At 45.3% G+C, this 20,694-nt stretch overlaps 1 protein-coding gene across 6 annotated transcripts in view; it reads left to right on the forward strand.

Annotated features, from left to right (window-relative positions):
- Window positions 1-20,694, forward strand: part of AFF2 (ALF transcription elongation factor 2) — a 468,411-nt gene that overhangs the window by 146,099 nt on the left and 301,618 nt on the right. For all 6 annotated transcript variants that reach the window (XR_007149018.1, XR_007149019.1, XM_047844523.1 and 3 more), the window contains exons 2-3: window positions 6,907-7,027; window positions 16,213-17,073. Coding sequence is in view for 4 of the 6 variants with exons in the window: in XM_047844523.1 (XP_047700479.1) it covers window positions 6,907-7,027; window positions 16,213-17,073 (982 nt within the window). In the remaining 2 variants the exon portion in view is untranslated. The remainder of the gene's footprint in view (window positions 1-6,906; window positions 7,028-16,212; window positions 17,074-20,694) is intronic.

The following is a 20,694-nucleotide window of genomic DNA, read 5'->3' on the forward strand; positions in this document are numbered from 1 at the left end:
GAGCCTGGAGCCTGCTTCCGATTCTGTGTCTCCCTCTCTCTCTGACCCTCCCCCATTCATGCTCTGTCTCTCTCTGTCTCAAAAATAAACATTAAAAAAAAAAGTCTTTATTTTCAGAAAGAGAATGCGTGAGTGGGGGAGGGGCAGAGACAGAGGGAGAAAGAGAATCCCAAGCAGGCTCCAGGCTGCCAGCACAGAGCCCGATGTGGGGCTTGAGCTCCTGAACCATGAGATCACAGACTAAGCTGAAATCAAGAGTTAGACTCTGAACCGACTGAGCCACTCAGGCGCCCCTGAGGCAAACACTTTTTAAAAGCATTTTCCTCACAATATCTGTATTTGACATTGCTTGTTTGTGTATAGGAAGCTTTACACCCCAGTGAAATCATTGTAAGCTCCCAGGAATGAACCCCCTTAATGAGCATGGAGTAACACAGGACCAGGAATATATAGTGGAGTATTGATCCATGCTACAGGATGGATGGACCTTGAAAATACCATGCTGTGTGAAAGACGTCAGGCACGAAAGACCACATGTTACATAATTCCACGCATATGAAATATCCAGAATAACCCAAGTCAGAGAGAAAGCAGATTAGTGGTTGCTTAGGGCTAGGCTGGATGGGAGATGGTGGGAGGTGATCACCAAAGGATAGAGGGCTTCTTTTTGGAGCTATGAAAATAGTCTAAACCTGTATCACGACAGTAGTTGCAGAACTCTGTGAATATGCTGAAAACCACTGGGTTGTACACTTTAAGTGGGTGAATTGCATGATATGTGAATTATATCTCAGTGAAGACTGTTAATAATTTGTTTTTAAATGAGAGGGTGGGGACTGGGAGTTAAGGGGAGCTAAGTGACAGACATAAGACAAGGAGAGTGGTTCTTGGAATGTCTGCCTCACCGCACTGGAAGATGACCTTGGCAAAGCTTCTGCATGATCTGAATTTTTGCTTTTGTTCCCAGAGGTGGAGGGAACAGGGGTATCCCTGAGATGCCTCTACAAGGAAATATTGAGCCAGTTTCCCGCCAGGACTTCAGGGAGTATTGGTGTGTACTTTGTTTTAAAAAAGCACAGATTAGAGGCGCCTGGGTGGCTCAGTTAGGCGGCTGACTTTTGATTTCGGCTCAGGTCATCATTTCACGGTTCCTGAGTTTGAGCCTCACGTCGGCTCTGTGCAGACAGCACAGAGCCTGCTTTGGATCCTCTGTCTCCCTCTCTCTCTCTGCCCCTCCCCCCCTTTCTGTCTGTCTCTCTCTCTCTCTCTGTCTCTCAAAACTAAATAAATGTTAAAAATATAAAGCACAGATTTAAGGAAACTCTAAGAATAAGCACTGCCCCATTTCCCTAAGACCTAAAGAAATTGGCATGGCCGCAAGGGCAGCTGACAGATATGTAGAGTAATTGTCTCCTTTTTGTTCCGATCTCGATTTTTTAAATGTATTTAAAAAATTGTTTTAATGTTTATTTATTTACTTCGAGAGAGAGACAGAGAGCATGAGCGGAGGAGGACAGAGAGGGAGACACAGAATCCAAAGCAGATTCCAGGCTCTGAGCTGTCAGCACACAGGCCGCGAGATCATGACCTGAGCCGAAGTTGGATGCTAAACGTACTGAGCCACCCAGGCGCCCTCGATTTTTTTTTTTTTATTTTAAATGAGAGCCACCGTCTGTGGGGAGTCCATTTGCTGAAGAGACTGGTTGTATGCAGAGGTCTCAATGAATCCTGCTGTCTGAACATGACTTAGAGGTTCTACTGATTGTAGAAACTCCTTTTCAAGGCCATGTTCACATGTCCAGATCCCAGGTCCTCATGTGTCTCCCCTAGATGTGTAAAACAACTATGACCTGCTTTTAGCTTTATTTCAGAGTTTTGAATTTAGCACTTTACATTTAAGTGCCCATGGATATGAACAGTATATAACTTGGGGGTGATTTTGAGGGAATTGAATAGCCGAGATTCATTTTCTTTCTTTCTTTCTTTCTTTCTTTCTTTCTTTCTTTCTTTCTTTCTTTCTTTCTTACTAACAGAAGCTTTGTAAAGATTAGGTCAATGTCAAATTAAAAATAGGACTAGCTACTGAAAAAAAAGTGCCACTTGGAGCTCCGGAACATGTAGTGAGTACAAATACAAATCTCATAGAAGGCAGAGATTCATTCAGGAGAACCATAAGGAGTGAGTTATAGCTTACGTTTGTCTCTTGGGTGAATTAAATATGTATTTTTTATGCCTTTACAAAGATATCAGCCAAAAAAAAAACCAAGGTATTTTAGTGCCAGTTGAATTAGAAAATGAGTAAATCCTGTATTAGTTAGCAGTGTTTTTAAACAAGCTGGTCATTTAAAGATATCAGTGTTTTTTATTAATGTGTCCCCAACTAGCTTTGTAAAATAACTGAATTAGGCAAAGGATGATTTTTGAACTTCATGGAATCCACAAAGCAAATGGACTTCAACTGGGTTTTACTCTCCCTGGCTCAGCTTCTCCCCACAGATGTAGTTAATTTTTACAATCCCTTTAGGGTCTGTACGTTTGGTATAAGGAAACGAATGGTTTTTCTATACTCGAATCCAAATTAAATTCCTAAAGTTTTTTTTTTCCTACTGGCAATTTCTAATCAAAGACAATCCTGAGGAAAGTTGACCCACAGAGTGCAGATGGGACTGATACTTCTTCTCGATGGAAGCCCGGGCGGCAGAAGCCCGGTGTCACCACAGACCTGCTGCGAGGCCCATTACCTTTCTGAGCTCAATTTCCTCATCTGTCAAATGAAGAGACCGGGACTGCATGATTGCTACGGTCTCTTCCTGTTCTGACAGCCTTTGTTCTAAAAGACTAGCCTGTGCCGTCAGCCCGACTGCGCTACCACCGTGAGCTAATGAAGACAGCACAATGGAACTTTCTCGATCTCAGCGAATCTGCATGTGCTCTGGGTTTTCTCGTCCTCGGAGTGCACCTGTGGCTTCTGGTGATGAAAATGGGAGTTGCCTGTGTACGTGATCGGGTTTAAGTGCCAGGATGGGAGAGTATCTGAGTGAGAAGGAGAAGTCACCTTTGCGTTTACCTGGGTGAGGCCTTGGCAGGAACCCCCCCGCCCTTCTCAGGAGGGTCTTAGCTTCCTCCCGTGTTAAGGAGGGCAATCTCTCTGTCATTGACGCCAGGGCAACAGACGGGTGGGCAAAATCGGAGCTAACAGAAAAGCCCCATTCTAGAGAGAAGCTTCTCACCCTCACGCCCTGCACGGATTCCAAAAGGGAGAGGGGCTCCGGAGAGAGAACTCTCTCTCTCTCTCTCTCTCTCTCTCGACCTTCGGATAATTAAGACTCAATTGAGTTGTGTGTGTTTGGTGGTTTTCATACCACTGTAATGTGACCAATTTCATCATTTCCTGGAGTAAAAAGTTGGAAGAACATTGTATAACTTGCTATCAGGGAGAGGCCTTGAGTTGAGTTTTGGCTCAACCCTCCCCGTCCTCATCAGGGTGAGTAAATTCGGATTGTTCGGACCAATAATATGGTGATTAATCCTGATTTCTGGCTTGAGCGTTTCTTCATGGGCTGTGGAGCCCTTCTCTCCTCTGGGAAACGAGCCTGGGCGGGTGAAGGTACATCCGGTCATCAGGGGACGGTCACAGAGTTTCCTGGGGCCTCTGTGGGGCTCACACGTTCCGACACGACCTGCGTGAATCAGAAGCACTTTAATTGAGTAGATAAAGAGGGCCTCATAATTATAAACTGCAGTAGGTATAACAAGAGGCTAAATACATGGCTGTGGTCTTAATTAGCCGGTGCTTCGAGTTACTAATTCTGGTTTCAGTCAGAAATCGGTGACATTCCCCACCGCGAAAGCCTCGTCGCCGCGTAGTTCGTTCCTCATCAGACCTCGCCGGGTGAAGCTTTCAGCACAAGGCCGTGCCCAGCGAAAGGGGAACGCGTTGCAGAGACTCGGTTGCCTTCCAAGGGCAGGGGAGCTCTGTGGAGATGACATTCATTCTCGCCAGAGATGCGAGGCTTTAACCGTCCTCTGTGACGCAGGTTACAAAGTGCAGCAGGCAGTTTCCCGGCACCAGAAACACCCCTGTGCGCCCTCAGTCTGCTCTTCCTGTTTCCATCTGGAATTTGGTGGCTAATGCGCTGCTGCAGAATGGAGCCAAGAGCCTCCTAAGAAATCGGAGCCGGGTCGAAAGCGTCCGGAGGTACCCCGGCTGCCAGCCGCTTGGACGGTTGTCGCGCGAGTCCAAGCGCCGTCTCCTTTGCTTCTCCTTCCCCTTCTGTTCCTTCAGGGGTTGAATTCTGCCTTTTCCCTCAGAGGAGAAGGAAGGTGGTTCGCCAAGCCGGGGCACCGGAGGGCTTCGGTTCCCTTCGAGGGAGAATTAAACCTGACCCGTGGGCCTGTCATTCTGGGCCGTCGGGTGCACAGAATGAATGGAGGGCTAGAAAACGGGCATCTTGCTCGCGTTCCTCGGACGCCTGAGGTGTGGGCTCTTGTTTCTGCATGTAGAGTCGCATGCTGGGGAAGGGCAAGGAAATGAGGTGTCTTCCTTTGTGACAGGCCTTCCTCCCCCCCCCCCCAGTACTGCTTTAACTCGTTCGTCCCCCTCCACGCCTGACGCCCTCTCTTTCTTACATTTTTAAAAAATTTTTTTAATGTTTTTATTTATTTTTGAGACAGAGAGAGACAGAGCATGAATGGGGGAGGGGCAGAGAGAGAAGGAGACACAGAATCGGAAGCAGGCTCCAGGCTCTGAGCCGTCAGCCCAGAGCCCGACGTGGGGCTCGAACTCACAGACCGTGAGATCGTGACCTGAGCTGAAGTCAGATGCTTAACCGACTGAGCCACCCAGGCGCCCCTCTTTCTTACATTTTGACACACGGATGACGGGCTTGGGTTACGAGCGGCCCGCGGATGGTGCTGAGGTCGAACTCGGGCTCCGTGTACACGGTCTGAAGACATCGCCAGGTCTGGCGGATTCCCACAGCGGCCCTCCAACACGGTGGTAACCGGTTGGGGTTCTGATCTCAACTCGTGGGTGGAAATGAGAGCTGATGCCGGCAACCGTAATACCTGTGGATGGTGTCTGAGACTACAAGACGTAGGCTGCCTTCCTTCCGGTATCTGGACTTGGCCTCATTCTTGACCGGACGGGGCCCAGATGTGGGGTCTGGGCTTTGTGTGGCGCTCCGGAGGGTCTTTGTGTTTTCCCGGGCAGTGTACGATACCATTTGCCGAGCACTCTTGCGACCGGCCTGGCGAGCTCCTGTGTCTGGCGTTGTTTGTATTGTGAAAGCATAATGTACGTTGGAACATCCTTTAAATGTTGCCACTTTTTAGATTGGAGAAATGAAGTGTTGTTGATTTGGAAGAGAAGGCTATCAGAGTCACTTTGAATGTGTCAGTTCAAGGATTCCCGTGGAGAAAGGTGGATGATTAAGTGTAGTGGCATCTCACACTCCACGTATATCAATATCTAGTTAAGCTGCCGTGGATATTTCATGCTCTGTGCCCTTATTTTGTAAATTAAAAGTTCTGATACTCATGAGCAGACTCGGCTCCCAAGGATAGGCATTAAGGTTTGGGATGTATTCAAAACCTGTCGACTGTACTCTTAGATCAGCGTATCTCTTGTAATTCCTTTAGCTATTACGTTCATTTGCATGCCAATTATCTAATTAAGTCTTAACATGGCGGTATTAACATGGGGAAGGAAAGCAACATTTGTACAGCACCTGTTAGGCATTTTACGTACGTTCATATAATTTAAATTTGCCCAGCATATGTGTACTCGCTTTGAGTAAGATTTCAGTCAAAAGCAGGGGACGGGGAAACCCAATGGACAAAAAGAATTCACCACTTTTGATACTTCCAGATTATTGTTTGTTTGTTTATTTTGAGAGAGAGAGAGTGCACAGGTGTGGTGGAGGAAGGGCCGAGGGGGAGAGAGAATCTTAAGCAGGCTCCATGCCCGGTGCAGAGCCCGGCACAGGGCTTGATCTCACGACCACGAGATCATGACCTGAGCTGAAACCAAGAGTCGGACGCTTAACCAACTGAGCCACCCAGGTGCCCCCACGTTGTAGTTTAACGTGTACGTTCTTGCCTGATGAAGAAGACAACTGTTTTCTTCATCAGGAAGCATTTCCTTCTATAAAATTCAAGGTCCTGGAGTACATCTTAGGTATTGTCTGGAAGCTTTTGTACTGAACCTCCCATGGGAAAGCCTGAAATGCAATGAGTTACAGAGCTATACAGTGTTTCTAGAACGTGTGCCTTAACGTCGTTCAAGGCTCTTAATCACCTTCTTTAATTGTTAGTGGTTTGGACTTCAAGCCAGGCACCTTTCTTTTGAAGAGTTTCCTTAAAAGGCTGTCACCTGTGACACAAACTATGAGAAGGCCAAAACGACACGACCAGTGTGAGAAGGAGTGTGAGTGAATGATCTCGTTACAACAGGCTCACTCTAACAATCCGAGTTATGGTTTGTCTGTGACATATTGGTTAATCCCTTCCCCTTAGGACTTTGTAGTATCTGTGAATTCTGAGCCCTGAGCCATTGGCGACAGAGCAACTTGAATTCAGGACCTTTCTGTGCAGTGGACTGACTTTTGGGGAGCCTCTAATTGCCTGTAGCACTCAAGCAAGGACAAGGAAAGAGGATTCTGCAGTGCTTAAGTGGGCATGAGTAGGATTTCTAATCAGCAAGTTTCCATTTTCCTCTGTATTCCAAAGAACTGGCTGGGATCTTAAACCCACTTGGGGGTCAAGAAAAGGTTTCTCTGCTCTCTATATGGTATCCGTTTGGGGAGCGTTGCCTTGCATTGTTTTTCTTCTTATTGATGACAAGGGAGTGCTGAATGACTTAAGTGACTAATCTTTTTCTCCTTTTGTCTTTTTTTTTCGTATCAGTCACTATGAACAAGACCGAAGTGCCCTTAAAAAAAGGGAATGGGAGCGGAGGAATCAAGAAGTCCAGCAAGAAGACGATCTCTTTTCTTCAGGCTTTGATCTTTTTGGGGAGCCCTACAAGGTAGCTGAATATGTATGTAATTTATCTTTCTGGAAAATGCTTGCTTGTTACATTTTTGAACACACTAATCAACGTTTAATCTATTTTTAAAGCACCCGAATCATTTCCAGGAGAATATATTTCACAAATGAAATATGTACGTACACTGTATTGGGAGCAGTCGCAGGTTTCTGAGGAAGCCTTCAGAGACAAATTCTGTCTTCTTTGGGGAGTACCGTCAGATTTGAAAGGAACTAGTGAGACTTCCCGTCTCCAAGGAGTTCTCTCCCGCCCAGCACTTCCTACAGCAAGCAGTGCCCTCTTGACGCTTATCCCCACTCTGGCTATCAGCAAGGCAGCCCCTGAAGACTTCATCAGAATGTCAACGGCTATGTCTCTTTCTCCTCCCGGTCAATGCCGTCCATTGCTAGCAAGGCCAGTGCTTTCCTTTTCCATTTTATATTGCTAGCAGCCGTTGAGTGGTTTGAGTGCTCTTTGAAAATCGTTGCTCTAGGAGAAAGGGAAAAGCCAATCGTTTTCTCCGGTGGTTACCAATCCTGGATTAAGAGATCGCCTCAGCCAGAGCGGCTGGTGTAGCTGGCTTGACATTCTGGTGGTATTCTGGCTAGTGTGTAGCTCCAACAACACTCATACTGCTGAACTTTCTATGTGTGGGGTTTGGGGGAAGAATCTTGTGGAATTGCTGGCAGCTGGTTGGTGTTTATTGCGATTTAGTAGCAGTGTAATTTTCTGTAATGAAACAAAACTGATGTAAGAGTTAAAACAACAATAGAGAAAATTTTTGAGAGTTGTGATTTTCGAAGGGCACCAATTAGAAGACAATGACTTCTGGAAAAGGAAAGGACAGCATAGGCACAAATACCACTCTGGGGTAGAGAGTAAGCTGTTTGGATCGGTGACCAGTGAGACCAGAGTCTTGCTGCCTTGTTTGTGATAAGTAGGCAGCTCTTGACTAAGACTCAGGTGCTTCCAAGTTCGGTGAGTCTGGCCAAGCGAGTCAGGTCACCTAACCTACCGCTTTGCAATCTGTCAATAATAGTATAATCCTTCAAAAAGCGTTTTTCCTATCTCCATTTATTTAATGTATACAGTGCCTTTGAATGCACGTATTTAGGGATATGATCGGTTTAGCAAACACTTATTGAAGGCCCACTACGTGCTAGTCACGTCTTAGACTAAGGTACAAAGAGGAACAAGACCTAGTCCCTGCCCTCAAGGACTTCCTTGCCCAGTGGTAGACATCATCATGGTGAGTGAAGGCGTGACTGCGTGGTAACTGCTACAGAGATGGGCTGGGGAGAGGTTCGTGGAGATTTGTATCTCGTGCCAAGGAGTTTGGACACAATTCCGCACATGAAGAGAAGTCACTGAGAGCTTTTAAGTAAGGGCACGTCCAGGACAGACAAAGAGCTTTAAAGGTGATGTTGGAAGCGTGGAGAGTGGGTTGGAGGTAAGGAAACTAGAGGCAGATAAAGAGGCCCTTGTAGTCAGCTAAGGGGAGTTCATGGAAGGCAAGATTTAAGGTAGAGCAAGTGGGTTGAAATGCTGAGACTGGCTGCCTGCGTGGATGTGGGAAGTGTGGGACAGGAATGAATGATGCCCGTATTTTTGACTTGAGAGTATGGCAGTCTCACTAACAGACTGTTGAGGAGGAAACAGGGTTGGTACTTGTGGAGAAAAAACACAATTCTGTTTTGACCATGCCAGTGGGATATGAAGGGAGAGATATCCAGTAGGCATTGGATGGAGGGATCTGGAGCTAATGAGAGTGGTCAAGAGAGAGAGTTTGGTGTTAGCAGGCAGGGGGGTAGAAGCTAGCAGATGACTGAGTAAGAGGGACAAAGTCAGAATCTTGGGGAATAGCAACATTGAAGCAGTAAGCAAGGTGGCAAAGTAGAAGCCAGGAAAGGAACCTAAAGAAGGAGTGAATGATCACAGAGGTAGGAAGAGAAGGAGAAGAGAATCATTTAATAGAAGTCAAGGGGATACAGGGTTTTATAGAGGAAGGATTTGTTAGTTATCTGTGTCTGAGTGGCCAGGAAAGGTCAGGACTGGAAAGTGGCTGTTGGTTTGCTAGTTAAGGGGGAGGGGGTCAGTGACCTTAGGGAGAGTCGTTTAATTGTTGATGGTGGTGCTCACTGCAGGTAAGCCAAACTGCCTGGGGTTGGGGAGTAAATGGGAGGTGGCAAAAGAAAGACAGGCAGCGGGTTTTTGTATGGAGGGAGGAAGAAAGGAAGGTAAGTTAGAATGTAAGGGAAGAAATTATATGGAATGCAAGAGGCTTTGTTTTTAATAATGAGAGAAATGTGAACACATTTAGAGATTGAGGGGAAGGACCCGATGTCCGTCGAGAGGGAGAGGGTGAAGGTAGTGGAGGAAGAGGTGATGAGTGGGGCAGGCTCCCAGAGGAGATGAGCAAACGCAAAATCAAGCATGTGTGAAGGGTGACCAGCCATGGTGAGGAAGAGTGGGAAGGAATATTGGGTTGAGAGCAAAGCAGGAGAGTAGAAGAAAGACTGGGGGAAGGGCAAGATGTTGTGGCCTCCATTTTTTCCGGAAAATGGAGGAGAGTCCAAGGATGATAGATGCCTTGTCCCTTCTTAAGAGGAATAACCAGATGAGTTTTATGTCTTATCTTTGGATGAGTTAGAAAAGTCAGCTTTCCTCAAGAGTCATGCTTAAAATTCAAAATCTACTTCATGCCCAACACTATTATGAGGCATGGGACCCTTGGTTTATCCTCCCCCCTTTATAATTTAAGTCATGTTGAATTAATGGTCTTGTATCTTTAAGGTAAATGCCATCTCTTGTTAACAAGGCCTGTGATGCAGATGCGTGTTCACTTTTAGATGTAAGCAGTATATTTTTGAGTAGGCAGTTATTAAAAAACCTGTTATCAACATTGTCAGAAGTTTTCGAAAGTCATCTGTCTTGCTATGACAAGGGTATATCAGGTAGGGACACTAGATGGGAACATTAGTCTAGCCCAGAGCCAGGCCGTTGTGTGATTAGTAGCCTATTGCCTTTATGCTTCTTGATCAGGAAGAGCTTTTGTTCTTCTCAAGACTGTATAGGAAAGGAATTAAGCTATTGGTTGATGACCTAGGAATTCTTTCTTCCTCCATTGCTTTGATGATCAGCTGCCATCTTGTGCTGTGTCCATGTTCAGGGTTCCCTGGGAGATCACCGGGGAGTATACCTTTCCTTTCCTCTCATACTATGATACTAGAACTGGTGTGCATCTCCATAACTCCCCGAGCCTGGACTAGTATGGACACCCTTGGAGTATCTGGACATGCCGGTGGCAATGGGAGTTTTAGAGCTGGCCCACGGTCCACTGGTAGAGACAAGGACATACCATAACCCCTTCCTTAGGGTTGTGGTAGGAATGCTTATCAAATTAAAAATCAGAACTCCTGGTGGTGGATCGGGACTTTCAGGAAACTTCTTGTCATCTTGAAGCCTACAACTCGGCCTGATCAGTTGTCCAATGGTGTTGGTAGTTCATAAAGTAGCCAATGAGTATCGGTCCCTAAGACCCACTGCCCTTTCTTGGCAGTTAGAAGAAATGGTGATCTCTCATCAGCCTGGTTGGTTTCTTTCCGTTCTTTGCTTCACCCGTACCGTTCCCAGAATGGAAAGAATGTTGACCACCCCTAGATTTGGTTGGTGATGGCTGCGTTTTTCGCTTATAACTTTCAAATCTGACTTTGTGCTGTGGTGCTGATAAGGAGGTCTTCAAAAGCACTTGAAGACTGTGAAGCTCTTTGCCATGTCAGGTTAGTGTGGAAAGACTGGGCGGGACAAGGACCTGGCATGTATCAAGTGCCTACCGAATGCCAGGCACGTGCTAAGGCTCTATACATGTGTGTTTAGTCCTTATGGCAGCCGGAGTACTCATTTTCCTCATGTTGACCACAAGGAATTTGAGGCTCAGAGAGGCGAGGTGACTTCTCTGCTGCTTCATATCCATGTAAATGATGAGTCTAGACCCAGTTCTGTGTGGTTCAGTATCTGTCACAGGAAGCTGTTTATCCTCCCATAGGAGGTCAGAAGACCTGATAAGCTTACTTCCTGTGTGACTTGGGTGAAGAAGCTTCGTTCCTCTGACCTATAGTTTCCTCCTCTGTGAACTGAATAAGAATACCTGATATCAAAGAATCCCTGATAATAATAATGATGAGAAAGCAACAACAACTAACAATTTCTAGCTCTTTGCAGCTCTGCAAGAATGAGGAAAGCAAGGCACAGAGAGATTAAGTGGCTTACCCAAGGTCATTTGGGTCGGGGAGGTAGAAGGCAGACTGAGATCAGAGCTGCTCTGTTGAGTCATGTGCGTGTTGTAAGGATCAAGTCAAACGAGCTGGGAGACCTTGCTTTGAAATCTGGCAAGTGCTGTACAAGTTCAAGAGACCATTGTTATTATAATTAAAGAAAGAAATAACAATTTACAGCTTAGAGAGATTAACTGTAAAACTATTACAATTAGAGAAAAAGGAATTACTAAATCACACGCATTAGCCACAATGAAATAAAAGGAAAAAATGAGCCCCCAAACTTAAATTATTTTGTGACTTTTATTAAAAAGAAATGCCATGGTACAAATAGCCTCCTAGGACATTAGTCTTGCAATGAACTTCTACTTACTGATTTGTAGATAGCATTAGAAGCAAACTGAGGCAACTTTGCATTTCCTAAAGTAATGAGAGGCAAAAAGCTTAAATGGAGGAGTGCTGTTAGTCATGAGCCACAAACCAGACGTGTAATTTATGCCTGAAAATACTTGGAAAATGCATTTCCTTGATGATGGAGAAATTGTGATTACTTAGAAAGTAATAGCTGCAGAGGTTACCTTTAAGAATCAACCAATTATCTAGCACGGGAAGGAAAGAATCGGCCTATTGAAAGAAGGCTGTAATTGATTGAAATGGCTAAATTTCATTTTTGCCATGTTTATAATGTCCAATCAAGACTGCCAAGGATACCTTGCTCCTTAATAGGATTACTAAGACTCCGGAGGGTGAAACAGAACATGTGGAGTGTGAATCACAAGTTGCTGTGGTGTATAATGAGAGTGCATCGTGCGGGTGTGCATAAATGTATTTCAGGCCCCATTGGGTTTTCTGTCTGGTAGCTCTCATAGCTACATCTTGAGAAATTTAAAAACTGGTTGACAGTCACCCAGCTCTGGTGGTGGAGAGGCAGAGAGGCGACTCAGGCGACCTGGACTGTACTGGTAATTATTTGGAGATTGTTCAGTGGTGGACTTTTTGAGGCTATGTGTCTGTGTGTCCTCTGTCCTAACCCTGCCTCGTGACTGTGTTGAATTTGCCAGTATGTGTCTTAAGCATGACCGTGGTAATTCCTACCTGTAGCCGCAGCACGTCTGTTATGCAAAGCATGTGGATCTTCTTCCTTCGATCAGCAACTCAGAAAGTGTCGCCAGTGAACTCAACCTCGAACTGTCTGCTGTGCAGTTCCGCTCACGAGTCTCTCTGAGACCATTGCTCTGTGAGGAAGCTAGTCTAAGGGAGTGGACATCCCTTCATTCCTCCAAGTTGTCTCGGCTCTGCCCCTAGGTCATTTGTGCACAGGAAATCCCCACACCTGGAGCCATTAGCCTAGCCCCCTAACTCCACATAGAGATATGCCTTCACCGAGTTAGACTTTAATGCAACACTCTCATTTTTTGTCATTGTAAGAAAAAGCCACATAAAGATCATCTTTGCATCTTCTGTGAAATTGGGACTGAAAAAATGGTTTTATTGTACAGAGGTTCTTGTAACTGAACCAATGAGAAGAATTCCTATTACGTTTTAGTATCCGAAAGCCATTTAATCTTATTTAATAAATTAAGATATGTCTGCTTCCTTCCATCTGACAAAGAGAATTCTATAAGCTGGGAGCTTTTCCTTTTTGCCTTAGCTACCAGGAAACTCAAAGTTCAATTGAATGTTCAATCACGGTAACCAAGGTAGCCTGGCTTTTGCTTTTCTGTTGATGTACCTTTTACTCCAAGCTGTTGCAAATCCTTTATTTTGATATAGGTAGGGTATGAATTATAATTTGATTCTGTTCGTGTTAGCAACGAGTTTTTGAGTACCTGACGTGCATCTGACATGGTGCTAAGCCTTGAGGATGTAAAGGCGAACAAAAGGCGGTCTTTGACTTTTAAGAGCTTGTAGTTTTATGCAGGAAAAGAAATCATTACTGTAGCATACCCTGTATGGTAGGAGGTTGACCTTCTGGACGTATTGAGAGAACTTTTAATTTTCCTCTGATTTTATTTACGTAGATACAGTTTTAGACATTGGCCAGGTTAGAAGGTCTCCTAATTTCAAAACCTAGAGATGGGGAAAAAAATCTTAGCATGCATTGGAAGCCCAGATCATTATAACAGTAGAAGTTAATAAAGAGACATTAAAACCTAACCAAGGTTCTCCCCATTGAAGAAAAGATGAGTGTGGGTGGCCCCTTTTTTTGCTGCTAAACTAGCTTGCTTGCAAGCAGATGAGTCTCAAGTTTCTTGAGACTTGATTGTGTTGGCCCGGAGAGAGTGAATTACTTCTCAGGGGCTTTGAGGTATTGTGGTGGTCTTTTTGATATCACGAGGCAAGGTTCTGATTCTGTAGAACTCAGTTTCAGTGGAAATTCAATGAACTTTCAATGAAAGTCCAGTAACCTTTCAGTGAAAGTTGGGTAAGTTGAGCTTTGAGCTTCCTGGTAGCTAAGGCAAAAAGGAAAAACACTCAGCTTATAGAATTCTCTTTGTCTAAGGGAAGGAAGCATATCCAAATTCATTAAAATGAGACAATGTAAACTAAAGGTGTTTGAAATGGGAAATAAACAGTTCAGACATTTGGAGACAGCCAGGTATTAGTGTTCGTTAAGCAATAATCTGACCCAAGAGGTAAACTGTTTGAGGGACCAGAACAACTTTGCAAGTATTTAAAGTTTGCATCAAATTTGTACTGGGCTTTCAGCATGATGAGATCTCCTTGTTTTGAATTTCGGGTCTGAATAGGAGGGAGACTGGTTTTGGCTGCTACCCAAATGGTTCGTTTGTACAACGTCATCAAAGGAGACCCCACTGTATATACAAAGTTTATTCTGGCCTTAGCTGAAGACTAATTTGTCCCATTAAAATGGACAAACGTAGGGATTTTTCAGGGAATAAAAATGAGTTCTGCTCATATCTATCTATTAAATACGCCTTTCAAATGTACTTCTGAAAACGGAGCGATTATTCGGCTGAGGATTATATGGAATGTTAATTGTTTCATCACTGCTTTAGCACCAATGTTGCATGTGAGGCAATATCAGATGTTCTTGTGGATAGGAAAACTAAAATGGACATCTATTGGATCTCTAAAATTCCCCCTCCCCAACAGAACCCTTTTAACATATATTTAACATACTTTTCCTTAATCTCTGGAATCGTATTTCCCTAATTGCCCTCATTTCTTTGGAAATGTCTTCTATGATTTCACACATGCTGTGAGTTGGATACTGTATACACTCTATGGAGACCATGTTAACAACGGGGCCAAGGTCACCAGTTTGATTCCCTCTCTGGTCGCTCCTTCTTGGTATCCTTTGTTGCTTCCTCTTCTTTTCTCAGTCGCTTAAAGGTTGATGTTCCCCAGGGTTGCCTCCTGAGCCTGATCTTCTCGTTCTGTATTTTCTTTCTCTGGGTGATTTCATCCATTTCCTGCACTTCACCCTCCATTCATCTGCACCCTCTTCCATCCTCACATACGGAGAACAGCACACGGCCATACAGCCTAGGTTTAGTCTGAAATCCCAGGCTTGGATAGGCACACCCCCGTGTATGCCAGGAGATGGGGCTGTGTTAAGGGCAAATGAGAAACCTGAGATGTTAAACCTCTATCTGCAGTGGAGGCGGTATCCATGGGGAAGTTGTCACTGCCTCCCATGCGTGGAGGGCACGCCTATGGCTCCTGGGAGCCAGAGGTGATGTAGGGTGGCTGTCTTCCCCATCCAGTGGTCCTGCTGCCACATGGCCCCACGGATGCCAGTAGCCGTGTTTCATTGCAATATCTTGGGCCAGGATAGTGCAGCCTAAGCACAAAGAAGTCCTTTGCCCTTCTGAATTCAACCGCTTGTTTTGAGAACACCTTTGGGCAGGTAAAGGGAATTATAAAAAGGCGCTTTCGGAGATGAACAGCTGAGCTTTTGTCAAAGTCATTTCCAAGTATGTAGCTAGCCACCGTTTTCTAGTTCTGATAGCTGTGCTTTCTGTATTACAGAAACCCATGCAGGAACTTAATTGTTTTAAGAACAACCACAGCCATTTTAACAAGATTAGTATTTCCTGCAGGGGAAGATAGAGCCGGTATGTTGATTGCCCACAGAATGATTTAGTGGCCAACATCACTTTGGAAATCTGACTTTGTTTTGATTTACGTAAGCAGCGGTTTAAGTCCTTGAATAAATTTTTTTCTGAATCATTGAAAAGACACAGGAGAGCTTGAGTCAGTGTTGATGAACAATTGCACCATTTCAAAGCAAACAAGTATGAATCATCAATACGTAAACACAGTTGCCCCCAGAATGTGTAGGCAGACACTAGTAATTTATACAGTCCTTTCATTAAAAGGAATTAGATTCGCTTTAGTCATGTTAGCTCAATTAGATGTTGAGCTTTTCTGAACCAATATATTCATGACCGCACGATTTCACCGACTTCCTTATCCAATGGGCTAAGCCTTTTTCATGGTATAATGTGGCGCAAAGGGCTGACGTGTCAAGAACAAACATAAGTCGAATGTTCCATTACAATTCCCGGGCTCACCAGGCTGAAGTTGTCCCTCACAACGCGGAATGTAACGGTTCAGCTCCTCTGACCTAAAAGAAGTTATTTTGCTAATAAAATTCTTCAGCGACGTCATTTAAAACTTTCTCCCAATGAGCACGTTTAAGGATAGGCCAGGGAGTATACAAACGTTAATCACACAGCTCATTCCAAGAGGCTCTTTCCATAGTGTTATTGGGTTTTTTTTTCTTACATAGCACATGAAAAGTATGAAATTATACGGCAGCATGAGAATTTTAAAGAACCCTATATGCTAGTCTGCTTAGGACATCTGTTTGAAACATTAACATTAGGAAACACAAACCTATTCATTCTCTCTCCTCCCACCCCCATCTTTTTGTTATTTTAGACAAACAAAGGTGATGCACTTGCCAACCGAGTCCAGAACACGCTGGGAAACTATGATGAGATGAAGGATTTGCTAACTAACCATTCTAATCAGAATCATCTAGTGGGAATCCCAAAGAATTCTGTGCCCCAGCCTCCCATCAACAAAAACGAGCCAAGCTTTCTCCCCGAGCAAAAGAACCGAATGCTCCCACCTCACCAGGATAACACTCACCCCTCGGCCCCAATGCCTCCGCCTTCTGTCGTGATACTGAATTCCACTCTAATACATGGCAACAGGAAATCAAAAGCTGACTGGCCACGGGATGGTCATAACGCTAGCCTTGTACCAGCCAGCCAGGCAAGTAGCCAGCCAAACAAGATGCAGCTGCCTGCGCAAGACCAGCCCCAAGCCCGACTGGAAGACTTCTTCGTCTACCCGGCTGAACAGCCTCAGGTCGGGGCCACCGAAGAGTCAAACCCATCTGCGAAGGAAGACAATAGCCTCAAGTCCAGTGGAGGGGATGCTTTCAAAGAAATCTTTCAGTCCGTCTCGCCAGAAGAATCTGAATTTACAGTGCACGCTCCTGGGTCTCCCCTAGTTGCCTCCTCTTTGTTAGCTCCCAGCAGTGGCCTTTCGGTTCAGAACTTTCCACCAGGGCTTTACTGCAAAACAAACATGGGGCAGCAAAAACCAACCGCATATGTCAGACCCATGGATGGCCAGGACCAGGCACCGGACATCCCTCCGACACTGAAACCTTCCATTGAATTCGAGAACAGCTTTGGGAATCTGTCATTCGGATCACTGTTGGATGGAAAACCCAGTGCGGCCAGTTCAAAGCCCAAACTGCCCAAGTTCACGATTCTCCAAACAAGTGAAGTAAGTAATTTTTCAAGTTTTGTTTGTTTCTTTCTTTTTTTTTCTTTTTAGTTCACTTCTCTCACCGCTGTAATCAAGTATTCACAAGCACCTCTTATTTACCTTCTTGAGCCGTAGATGAGACTCTTCAAGGTCAGAGTCTGAGTCTTGATCTTCTGTGGCTTGTGACTTGACTGATTAACATTCTGCAAATACAGTTAAATCTCCGTAATGTGGAATGGCAGCAGACAAGGTCAGTCTGAGTGAATGAAAATTTGGACTTCTAAAATAGTTTCAGAGAGTGCACCTGTAGCAATATGTACAGATTAGTAACACTGGAGATTGTAATTGGTCGTAAACAGTATGAAGTCCCTGAAAAGATTGTGAGCCACCGTAGGCCTTCACTAGCAAGTAGCAGGTCATAAGCATAAAACACAGAAGTTCCTTAAGGTACAAGACTGTACAAGTGTGATTTGCTGGCATCGGAAGTGGAAGGCATTCCTTAAGAATCTTAGTTTCTTGAGTGCTTGTGGGGGCTATTCCTTGGCAAGATCCTAACGTTGTCCTCTGTATCCCTCAGTCCTCCCTTCTGCACCACCTTCCTCTGCAGGTACCTACATAGCCCTCTTACACTACCTTGACCCCTTCTGTCAAAGCCAAAGGCATATGCTCAACCACAGTGCCGCTGGGTTTAGAATGACTAACTGTCCTACCCATCTCAGGAGTCATTGCCTTATAAAAGAGAAGTCGGAGGGACCAAAGCCTCTCCCAAAGGAATGGATCGCTAATGATTGGATCCCAGGCCTTGTGGTCCCTGGGTGGGGGACATATATTGGGTGCCCCTCAGACACCACCATGTAAGCGGCTGCCTACTGCTCCTCAAGTCTTGATTGGAAGAAGCCACTGCTTTTAGATTGGATTCCTGTTACTGGGGCCTAAAGGCTTGAAAAGACACAGAGGAAGAAAGTAGGTTGAAATTCTTACTCAATAGGAGTCACAGACAGTCTGTGTGAATTGTTGCAGATTCTGAGGTAGTGGTGTCTCAATTACAGAAATCTGACCATGTGCACCTCTGGCCCTTCCGCCGTTATCCGTACTCAGCAGATGTGGGGATGTCAGAGGATGATGGGAACACAAAAGAAGGGGAGGAGTGGGGCTGAGGGTTGTATTTTCCGAATGTGTGTTTTTAATACTGTTTCATTTCTGAGGCGGTTTCGCTTCTCATCATTCATCAAGTCTTGTCAAGCTTCCCCCTGAGTATCTCCCCAGCCTGTCACCTCTTCACCCTCACCGCCTTTCGGAGTGCCCGTGGGCACCCACAGACAGCCCCTCCTATCTGCTCTCCCTCCCTCCAGTGTCACCTCTTTTCCAAACCATCCTCCATTCAGGCTGACCCAGTGGGCTGACGTAGCCACGTCACCCCTGCTTTGCATTCTTCAGTGCCTTCTCATCGCTCCCCGGACAAGGTCCAAATCTCTTAGTCCCGCGTACAAAGCTCTTCACGCCGATTCCATGCTTCTCCTCTGACTTCACGTTTCACCGTCTCTTCGTGCACAGATGAAATCCCAGCCACATGGAGCTGCCTGTGGCTCCCCATCATGTCACGCGTTGTCACGCTTCCTTGCTTTCGTGCCCGCTGTTCTCTCGGCCTAGAGCATCTGTCCCCACCCTCCCTTGTCTTCCGGTGAAGTCCTGTTCCTCCTTCGGGTCTACCCGATTGTTCCTTTCTCTGTGAAAGCTTCCCTAATTCCACCAGGCTTACTACAGACTGCTCCCTCTGGAGTCCTCTAGCGCCTTACGTACCCCTTGACTGGCACTTACTTCGTGTATCATAGCTACCCGTTGATGTGTCTGTGTCCTCTATTAGACTGTGAGCTCCTTGAGAGCAAGGAACGTCCCATTCTTCTCTGTATCCCGAGCGCCTAGCAAATGCCTGGTACGTGGTAGCGACTTAATAAATGTTTGCTGAGTGAATGAATTTGAAAATTGGTTACTTGAGTACATTTTCGAAGCCATGATGTGAAGCAACTCACACGGAAAAGGTAAACGGTTGCTAGAAAGTCCATCGTTCGTTGTATCTCTTTAATTGGACCCTGATCGCCCATGTCTCGTTCTGCTCTGCTCCTGCACAGTCATTGGGAAGTCCTAATCCTAATTTCCACTGGATGACTTCACACAGGATTGTAATACTTAACATCCACAAGGAAACGTGCATTGAGAGACGAGTATAATGAGAGGCTGGGATCTTGTTCTTGTCCCTTCTCTTGCCCCGGTACCTGGTGGTGGTCCCTCCTCCCACGGCAGCGCCGTCACTCGGGACTGGTCTGGGAGTTGTACTGGCCCATCAAGGGGTCTGTCAGCCTATGTCCATACCTCATTAGTGGAGTGACAAGTCACAGACCCAGTGAGATTCACTCTGTTGTCATCCCCTCTCTTCTACATTCACGACATGGCTGACCCAGATTCAGAAACGACTTCATGCTTTTGCTCAGCACTCTGGCGCACCAATGAGAGGTACATTTCCAAAGAGAGTCTGAGCTATCTTCACTCCGGAGACGATGATCCAAGGAGCAGCCTGTGTGCACGCAGCCTTTGGTGACAGTACAAATAGACTTTGGTAGAGCCTTATATGAAAAATGGGTCAGGTGCAATAGAGTCACGGTAAGAGATCAGTGAAGAGAGTACTTATTTTAAAATATTGGTCTCAAGAAAGGATTTGAAAGAGGGGTAGACACAAGCTTAGGGCCCTCAAGTCAGGAGAACATCCTGGCTTCAAAGGTAATATGAAAAGCAAGGGTAGGAGGAAAGGAAACCGGAGATTGACAGCCTGACAGGGAGCTTAGAAGGGTGTAGATTAAAACATAGGCATAAATATAGACAGGGTGGAGCATTATGGAGCTTTGCACCTAATGGAATTTATGTGGCTAAAACTCTGACCAAGGCTGGAAATTCACCCTATTAAATCTTGATGCACTTTTCAAAAGCACTTAGCATTAGAATTCAGCCCCGGTCCCTGGTGCCGAGAGGTCCGGGCGTTGGGTTCTGGGTCCCCAGTCAAAATAGCCATCGTTGATGAGTGGCAGCATTCCTTGGAGTTATTACTCAAAAGGGCTTGTCCAGAGAGCAGTCACAAAGAGGGTCTCTTTGTGTATTCCCATCTCTGTCCCTGGTTCTAGTGAGAGGAGGTCGACCCGTGTGTTAGTGAAGTGCATTTGGGAGCAGCGGGGGGCTGAATGCCCAGGAAACAGACCGCGTTCTAAGATACACAAATAAGCAGATACTAATATATTTGTGAGTTGGGAGACACAAACTGTTATTGAAATGACACGAGCACGTGCCTATGCCCTTGTTCTTTTCCGTGTCTGTGCTCGTGTCTGGAGTGGAGAAGTGTTACTTATGGCCCATCCTTGACATATTTCCTGGCTTCTTCGAATTTCTGTATCAATAAGAAGGATTCTAGAAGTCTAACCAACTTTATGGCGAAAGGTCAGCTTTTCAACTGAAGCATGCTTTTGGAACAGAATTTGTTTAAAAACTTAGTTTTACAGAATTTACTAACATTCCAGGCAACCAAAAAAAAAAAAAAAGGAGAAAAGAAAAAGACTGATGTGTTCTTCAGTTGAGCTTAGAAGAATTTTCTGG

This window comes from Prionailurus viverrinus, chromosome X (genome assembly GCF_022837055.1).
Source record: "Prionailurus viverrinus isolate Anna chromosome X, UM_Priviv_1.0, whole genome shotgun sequence".
NCBI classification, from domain to species: Eukaryota; Metazoa; Chordata; class Mammalia; order Carnivora; family Felidae; genus Prionailurus; species Prionailurus viverrinus.